At 39.6% G+C, this 9,016-nt stretch overlaps 1 protein-coding gene across 4 annotated transcripts in view; it reads left to right on the top strand.

Annotated features, from left to right (window-relative positions):
* Positions 1-9,016, top strand: part of Arhgef6 (Rac/Cdc42 guanine nucleotide exchange factor 6) — a 112,028-nt gene that overhangs the window by 46,271 nt on the left and 56,741 nt on the right. For all 4 annotated transcript variants that reach the window (XM_028776911.1, XM_028776910.1, XM_028776913.1 and 1 more), the window contains one exon: positions 3,494-3,564. In XM_028776911.1, the coding sequence (XP_028632744.1) occupies positions 3,494-3,564 (71 nt within the window). The remainder of the gene's footprint in view (positions 1-3,493; positions 3,565-9,016) is intronic.

Here is a 9,016-nt window from a genome sequence, read left to right as displayed (position 1 = left end):
TCTCTCTCTCTCTCTCTCTCTCTCTCTCTCTCTCTCTCTCTCTCTCTGTGTGTGTGTGTGTGTGTGTGTGTGTGTGTGTGAGAGAGAGAGAGAGAGAGAGAGAGAGAGAGAGAGAGAGAGAGAGAGAGGAGAAGAGGCTAAAAGGACAACTTTTGAGAGTCAGTTCTCAACTTCACAGGGATCAAACTCAGGTGGTCAGCCTTATTGGAAAGGGCCTTATCCACTGAGCCATCTCATAGCTCCTGATAATAGGAACATGTTCTCTCTTTCTGTCTCACTCCCCTCTCAGTCTTATTAGAGCTTTGATGATTTCATTGACTTTTTTAAAAAAATAAAAATAATGTAAACCTTTATTAAATCTGCTCTTTAACAATTTCACATTTTTGATGTATTGCCACTTCTCCCACCATTACCCTCTCTTATATTTTCAAAGCACTGACTCTGTTGCTTTCAGTCATCCCAGTCACCAAGGGCTCTCTACAGTGTCTACTTATCTCATATATGATTGTCCTTTATTCTTCTTTGCATAGTGAACATTGTGTTTTAATTGCATTATGCATTCCTTCAGGCTTTCCTGCCCTTGGCTGTCTCTTAGCAGGCATTTCGTAAGTGGAGTGCACTTTTCTCAGTTTTGCCCCTGATTGGTGACCACATCTTGCTGATATCTTCTATCCACATACTATCCAGACTTGAGACCTTGCTTTGTTTCTGAGAACAAAGGAGATGGGGCATGTTCCATGTGGTGTGGCTATAGTCCTTGCTTGTACACCTAAAAAGTGGTTTTCCTTTATTTTTTTTAAGACAGTCTTGTTATGTCGCTCAGTTGACCTGCAACACTCTAGGTATTGTTATCTAGTATAAAAGTTATGACAATCTTCCTGCCTCAGCCTCCTTAGTACTGGAATTATGAATGTGACACACTGCAACAGGCTCCAAATTTTTACTTTAATTAAGATCAGCTTAAATAATAACTGAACAAAAAACTTAAGTTCTAATTAAAATCTCTACAAATTGTGGGAAGTGTGCCTGATAAAACTTTTGATAATTGCTCATTATTTTATTCCTGTCTTCATCCCTTATCTGATTACTTCTGCTTTCATTTCTGTTTCTCCCCCTCCTCTTCCTCCTCTTCTCCCTTTCTTCTCTTTATTCTTCTCTTTTCCACCCTTTCCCTTTCTTTTCCAATTCCCTTCTCCTTTCCTTTCCTCCCAAGAGGGTCTAACTTTACATCTCAGCCTATCCTCTTTCCTCTCAAATTCTGGTTGAATTTTAAATCTAGGAAAGAACACTGGGTACAACAGTACAATGCTTGGGTTCATGTCCTGACTATCCTTTACAATCTCAAGGAACAGGTGGAGTGGCTCTACGTTACTCAGTTCTGTTCCCATAAGGTCTTTTTCTTTCAAAGTTTCATCATGTAAATGCAGACATTCCTGAGTGTGTGGGTTTGTGTGAGTAAGTGCTGGTGCCTGCAGAGGTCAGAGGCATCAGGACCTCCTCAAACTGCAGCTATAGGCAGTTCTGAGCCTTCTAACATAGGTGCTGGGAATCAAACTAGCATCTTTGGGAGCAGCAGAGAATGCTCTTAACCACTGAGCCATATCTCTAGTCCTCTATAAAGCTTTAGTAAGCCACTAGTAGACCAAGATGAAGTGTGAAGTAGCATAGATTTCAGAAACTGGACAGTACTTGTTATCGGAATAACAAAGCTGGCTTTCTTTGCTGGTTTTTAAGCCTAGTGAGCATGGTCCAACTGGCATTCATTTTTACAGGCACACAGTTCCTTTGAATACTGCCATTGGAATATTGCATTATGGTTGGTTGGTTTGTTTGTTTTCTCTACCTAGAAATTGTTTTGCTTTCTTATCTACAGGCCTCTGAAGTCAGATCAAGTCCTTCTGTGGCCATACCAGACATAACTGAAGTTCTGCATCAGCTTCTGCCCAGTACTATTCACCAAGCCCTTTAGTAACTCTCTCTGAGAATCCTATTGATTGAGAGCAGAGCCTCTTGTTTTGTTTTATTTTATTTTATTTTTTTGGTTTTTTGAGACAAGGTTTCTCTGTATAGCCCTGGCTGTCCTGGAACTCACTCTGTAGACCAGGCTGGCCTCGAACTCAGAAATCCGCCTGTCTCTGCCTCCCAAGTGCTGGGATTGAAGGCGTGCGCCACCACCGCCCGGCTAGAGAGCAGAGCCTCTTTATTAAGTCATGCCTTAACTTTGGTTTTGATTCTGCCATTTCTTACCTGGATGACCTTAGGCCAAGGACATCACATCTGGTTTGATGTTTTCTCTCTTCTATAAAATAAGATGATCTTCATTTCTCAGGGTGTTGTAAGGATAAACAAGATGTCTTTAATGCTGCTTAGTCCCAAATAAATATTCGGAATAATTTAATATAATTAGAGTTAAAATTAAAATTATGTTGGAAATATTCACAAAATGATATTTTAATAGAATTCTAAGACTATAGAAAAAGATGTGTGTATATGTGTGTGTGCATGCATAAATATATATGAAAAGAATAAAAAGACAAACTCATTAGGATTTTTTCATGTTTCTACAGTTTTTAATTTTAGAGTTGACCTATAAAAGATTCGTAACTTGAAAAATATAATTTATAAAAGAAATGTTAACATATGATGACATACTCTTACTTGGTCATGAAAAGTCCACCATGATTCAAAAAGAGTTTAAAGCAGCATATAAGGAGATAATGGAATACAAAGCAAAATGAAGAAAAAGAGACAGCACAATACTGCTGCTAAACACGTATAGCCAGGACTGCGGATGCACACCTCTAGTCTGGCACTTGGGAGCCTGGAGATGGAGGATCAGAAGTTCAAGGGTAGTTTGGGTTACATGGCAAAGCCATATCTCATAAAGAGAAATATGAGTGTCTTGTGTTTCATTTTACGTGGAAGAGTGTCCTATGATATTCCATGGTTATGATTTAATGGCTAAGATTAACTTTGTAGAATAAAGGCAACATTATCTAATATAATGTAATAATACTAAAATGATACAGAAAACAGGAGAATTTCACAGAAGTTTTCAGTGACTGGGAGAATCTTCTTATTTTATCATTGGCACAAGTAGGCATCCCCAAGAAATGTATAGTTGGTATTATGTTCTTTTCTGTTTGTGTGTTAATTTGCAAGTTATAAATACACTTCAGGTTGCTTTAGTTCCACTCACCTGTTGTGAATAAATTAAGTGGCCACTCTGAGTTCTATAAATAAATCTAAACTGTGAGTGACACTCTTGCCTTGGCTCTGCCGTGACTGAGCTATGGAGTAACTCTTTGGACTGGTCCTCCCTTCTTGTTCAAACAAGAAGATTGAACTTCGACCTTCTGCAGTTACATGATATTTCCACTTACTTAAGAGGGTCCATTTCCCTTTTATTTCCACTTCAACTCTTCATAGTATGTCAGTTGTCCTCTGTTATCAACTGTATGGTATTAACATTATCTAAATGTCTGTTTTACAGAGAGACCTCTGTCCCCTAAGGCTGTCAAAGGATTTGACACTGTTCCACTTACCAAGAATTACTACACTGTGGTGAGTGTTCAAAGGGAAAAATTGTCTTGACTGGACATGGAGATGTTTACTTGTCAAACCACTGCTAATTTTGAGGTAACACAAAGGAAAGATGGACAAAGGCTGCTTTGTGAAGTTCCAAGGCAATTGCATTACAGTGGTGTTCATATATTTGCGTGAGTCTTACATATATCTAGAGGTTTTGCATCCACAGTACTGACTAACACTTCAGAGCAAGGTGTGCTACCAGTGGTGAAAGAGAAGATGATTAATATGTAGGCACCATGCTGAAATTCAGTGACTCACCTAATTGTGTATTTAGAAGAAGGAAAATTCCCAGGTTTCTGAGATGTAATGAGTTTTAAATGATTGTGCTCTGTGATTTTATCTGAGAGTCAATCAACCCATAACACCTGCTGGAATATTCTCAATTCTATTTTTGAGAGGATCCTGAAAGGAAGACTGCCTTTTGACAGAGAGGGACGAGTGAAATGGCTCTGGCTTAAACACAGATATGTCAAACTATATTAGCTATAAATAGGGTATGTGTAATGCTCAAAATAAGCTCCCGTTTGAAAAAAGAAATTACATCACTCTCTTTAATCTACTCTCTGCTTTCCTTCTTGTCTCCTTTCCAGACTTGGCCCAGTCACTAATGAAAAGGTCAAGTCATCATTAGCTCTAAGTTGCCTTTTCTGGTAGCCTCACCAGCTCCCCAAATCTCTATTGCAATATAGCTTCTGACAGTACCCAGTGTTCTGTGTGCATTTTTACTACATATTCATTTCATTTTGTACTTGGAAAATAGTTTTTAATCACCAACTCTATACAGGTATGTTAATGTAATTTGGCTTCTAAAATTAAATCCCACTATCCAGAGAATTTGTTCTGTACTGGTCACATAAACAGTAAGTGATATGAAAAATCAAGGAGGAGCTTCAGAGGTGCCATAGGCAGCGATTAGAGGAGAATTGTTTGTCAACATGTTTCCTCTGGTTTCTAGATGAAAAGGCATGATGCATCAGAACTAGCTTCCCAGTTCCCTTCAGGCCTCTTCACTCTTTCCAAATGGTCCTCTACTGATTTCATTTTTAAGGAAAGGACTGAGTCAAATGACAGTTGAAAGTATGCCATAGTGTCTCCCTGTGGACCTGCAGCGTATGGCACTCTGCTGTGCATATCACTATCTTCTGATTGCCACACATTAAACTGTTGAGAGTGGGGGTTGAGGTACTTCAGTGGTACAGTGTTGTGTAGCACATACAAGAGAGCAAACTCTTGTGATTCTCATATGCAGATATTACACACAAAAACTGGATGAACTACCATCTGTATAACTCAACCTGTATTGCAAAGCATATATTTTCTTTCTAGCTTTAGACATTATGAGCAATTCTGCAGGCGGCACCTTAGCCATAGAGTTTAAGGATCTGCAGTGTAGATTCCTGGAAGTCCAATTTTTGGCTCAAAAGATATATATGTTTTAAATGTTTTTATGTATATTATATCAAATCTCAAATTTAATAAAGAAAAGAGAAAAACTGGGCATTTCATACTGGCCAGAAGGGAAAAAATATAGAACTTTCGTGTTAATACTAAATAATTTTTACCGTTTATTTATTCTATTGTTTGTTATTTTAAAGTTTCATCTCTTGTAGCTAAGGCTGGCTGCAAACTTGCTATCTGGTCAAGGATAGCCTTGAATTTCTAATCCCCTGCCTCTGCTTCCTATGTGTTGGGACAGTAAGCACACTCAGTTTGTTTATCTATCTATCTATCTATCTATCTATCTATCTATCTATCTATCTATCTATCTGTCTATCTATTTTTTAAGACAGTCTCACTTTATTGGCCAAGCTAGCCTGGAATTCTGTACATAGCCCAGATTGTCCTTGAATGTACAATCTTCTAGCATCTGCTTCCCAAGTGATAGGATTACAGGAATATGTCCCATCTCTGGCTTATTACTGTTTTAATATTGAGTACAGATATAGTGTGTGTGTGTGTGTGTGTGTGTGTGTGTGTGTGTGTCTGTGTCTGTGTCTGTGCGTGTGTGTCTATGTGTGTGTGTCTGTGTGTGTGTGTAAGTTATAGCTCGATATGGGTATAAAGAGATTATTGTTGGTTGGGTGTTTTTTAATCCACACTAATTTAAAGTTGAATGTTTAGGGAAAAAATTGTGACAATGAATTGAGAATACGTCCCAAGTGATCTGAATATCCTTATCTGTGGATATCTGACACAAATTAAAAAAAATACTATTCCATTGAGAAGACTAGAAAATCAAGTTATTCCACATGAGAGGTGTTCCCATCTAATCTTATGTCAACCCTCTCATCAAAGCACTGTTAATACAACTGTCAGACAGCCTTTACTAGACATAGTGTCTGAGTTTTTACTCTATTAAAAATAACTCATGTAAATAAAAATGAAACAATATAGAAAAAATATAAAGAGGAAAATAAACACCACCTTTAGGCCCACTATTTTGAAGTGATCACTACTAATACTTAACATTTCTTGAAAATATATACGTGCATATATATTTACATATATGTAGCTGATGGGAAGTATGTGTGTATATGTGCCTGTATATTTTTAACAACAAAATAAGATGTATGTATTCTCCTTCATGTACACACTTCAAGTGTATTTGTCTCTCATTAGAGCTTTTCTTAAGGTCTTCCAGTCAGTGAGTCCTTGCTAATACAAACTCCTTTACTTGGTACTGTGTGTTAATCAAGGTTTTCAGAGAAGCAGGGGAAGGAGATAGGAGGTGAGGAAGAAAGGTCAGAGGAAAGGGAGAAAGGAGATCGAGCCATGTGCAAGAAAGAGTGAGTGAGGGCTTTTAGTTTTGTTTTTATGTTTGAGACCGTGTCTCACTATGTAGCCCTGGCTGGCCTAGAATGTGATATGTAGATCAGACAGGCCTCTAACTAGAAAATATCCTCCTGCCACTGCCTTCCAAATGCTGCAATTACAGGTATGCAGCACCACACCTGGGCTATTCTGTCTTACAAACATCTGTCCACTGCCCATAACTTTATGTCATACATGAGGAGGGGCTAAAAGGGTCTCCACCTTCTGGAATGGTACAATCCACATTCAGAGTGAGTCCTCCCTGAAATCACTGAAACTGTTCTGGAAACATCCTCACAGATACGCCCAGGAGTGTGATTCTTAGGTGAGCATGTAGATTTAAGTCAACAGTGACGATTAATACTCATAATGCCTAAATGGCATGGTTTACAGAACTGTCACACACTAAGAAACAACTGTAAGACTATGGCTATAACATGGAAAACCAGAAATCCCATGACAGCTCTTTAGGACCCTTGCTCTGGCCTCCCACAAGCTAACCTCGTTTTTTGTGAGAATGTAACCAGTGTGGTGGTAGTGGTGTGGTGGTGGTGGTGGTGGTGGTGGTTGTGTGTGTGTGTGTGTGTGTGTGTGTGTTTATGGTGTCTGTGTGGGCACACGTGGGACTCAGAGGACAAATTTGTAGATTCAGTTCTATCCTTCCACCTTTTTGTTTGAGAATGTTGAGCGTGCATATGATGTGTTCTGATCAAATCTCCCTCTCCTTGCCTTCTCTCCAATTCCTCCCTGTCTGCTCCAGTATGCCTTCCTCGCAACTTTCATGTGGTCTCTTTCTAAACCCACCGAGTTCATCTACTGCTACTTGTATTTCCATGGTTGAAGACTGGTAGACTGGAGCATGGGTAACCTCTCAGGGGCTATATCCCAGAAAGAAATGGCCTGTACTTCTCCCAACAGCTCTCAACTGCTAATAGCTGTTCAGCCAGGGTGGGACTTCATGATCTCCCTCCTATATTCATGCTGTTAGGTTTTATCTGGCTTGATCTTGTACATGGGTTCTGAGAATAGAATTCAGGTTGTCTGGCTTAATGGCATTGGTTTGTACCTGCTGAGCTATCTCAATGATCCTTAATATCCTCACCATCACCCCCTTTTGAGGCAGAGTCTTAGCTGTAGCCTGAGCTGGCCTGGAACTCACTGTGTAGACTAGGCAAGTCTCAGACTCATAGAGCTTTACCTGTCTCGAGTGCTGGAATTAAAGAGGAACACCACCATGCCCAGCCTCACCACCCTTCTTAACCCACAGTATAGACTTTACACGGGTCTCCATTGAGTCTCTTCTCCATATTCTCCATTATTTTTCACCCTTGTTCTTCCTGTCTTACTCCTCCACTAATCTCTTCCATTGGCCAGCTGGAGGTGAGGATGTGATGGGGCTAGATAGAGCTGGTAAGTCTGTGGTGTTGTAAATGAGGCTGTTGATGTTTCGAAAGCCAGTAACTTGGGAGTGGGAAATCAGTCAGTACCCTTGAAGGTAGGCAAGCAGTTTTACTGGCATAAAGTCAACTACAATATTAATACAGAAATATAGTGTTTCTTTTGCTTGCAAAGGGTGTTTCCAACATGCTGTCATTTTTACAGACAGCAGAATTATCTTAGACTCCTAAAATGTAGTCTTGCTTGGATTTAAGTTTTTTTGAGGTCGCTATAGTCTTCCTTTACAGAGAATACCTCTATTCTCAGACATTGTTTATATATTTGAGCCTCTTAAGACAATTTCTTCATATAGTTTATTATTTTTTGTTTTTGAGACAATGTCTTGCTGTGTCTCAAGCTGACCTAAAATCCACCATATAGTCTAGGCTGGCTTTGAACTTGTGGCCCTCCCACTTCAACCTCCTAAACAAAAATTACCTGTGTGCACTGCCATACCTCACAACTTCCTTGTATTTATGTGGCTCCTTCCCCTTAGAAAACTTAGTTCTAAAGATGTATTCACTCCAAAGCCTTTCCAAGAAATGCAGGAAATTTATTTTAGGGGAAAATAATAGTTCAGAGAAGAGATACAAAAGATTGTCATCTCTCATTTTTTTTCCTGTGGGTTCATGCTATCTGTTTTATTCTGAAGTCAGGGAAAGGTTAGTTCAGCAAATGGATCCTCACTTGGTCTCATGAAGACAGAACCAGGGAGGCACATGCAGTGTCTGGGCACAGCCTATCTTAGTAAATTTGAAGAGATTTCATCCCGATCAAATTGTACTGCTCTGAAGTTGGTTAATCTGCCAAACTTCTTGCCTTCTGACTCACCACTGAGGCCTTCTGTTAAGGAGCACATAGCTTCCTCTGTCTGCTTCTCTCCTTATCCTTTCATATTAGATGCCCTGTGCCCTGAAAGAGGGGGATAGGGAGCGAGAGCTCCATTCATCAGCTGCTTTTTTGAGTTTGAAAAAAGCAAGAAAAGTCTGAGTGAATTTAGGAAAGAATCTCCAGTATTCCCGAGCTGCAGAGCTGCCGCTGCAACCACAGCAAGGTCTGCTCTGTGTCTTGTATGGCGAGTCTCCTGGGGTTTGGGAGGAAGTAATGTGATGAGAAAACTTTGCTCCCTTTGTGTGTGTGTGTGTGTGTGTGTGTGTGTGTGTGTGTGTGTGTGTGT

The sequence above is a fragment of the Grammomys surdaster genome, unplaced genomic scaffold, assembly GCF_004785775.1.
Source record: "Grammomys surdaster isolate TR1022 unplaced genomic scaffold, NIH_TR_1.0 274, whole genome shotgun sequence".
NCBI classification, from domain to species: Eukaryota; Metazoa; Chordata; class Mammalia; order Rodentia; family Muridae; genus Grammomys; species Grammomys surdaster.
The sequence above is the reverse complement of the archived record's forward strand: the minus strand, read 5'-3'. Positions and strand labels throughout refer to the sequence as shown.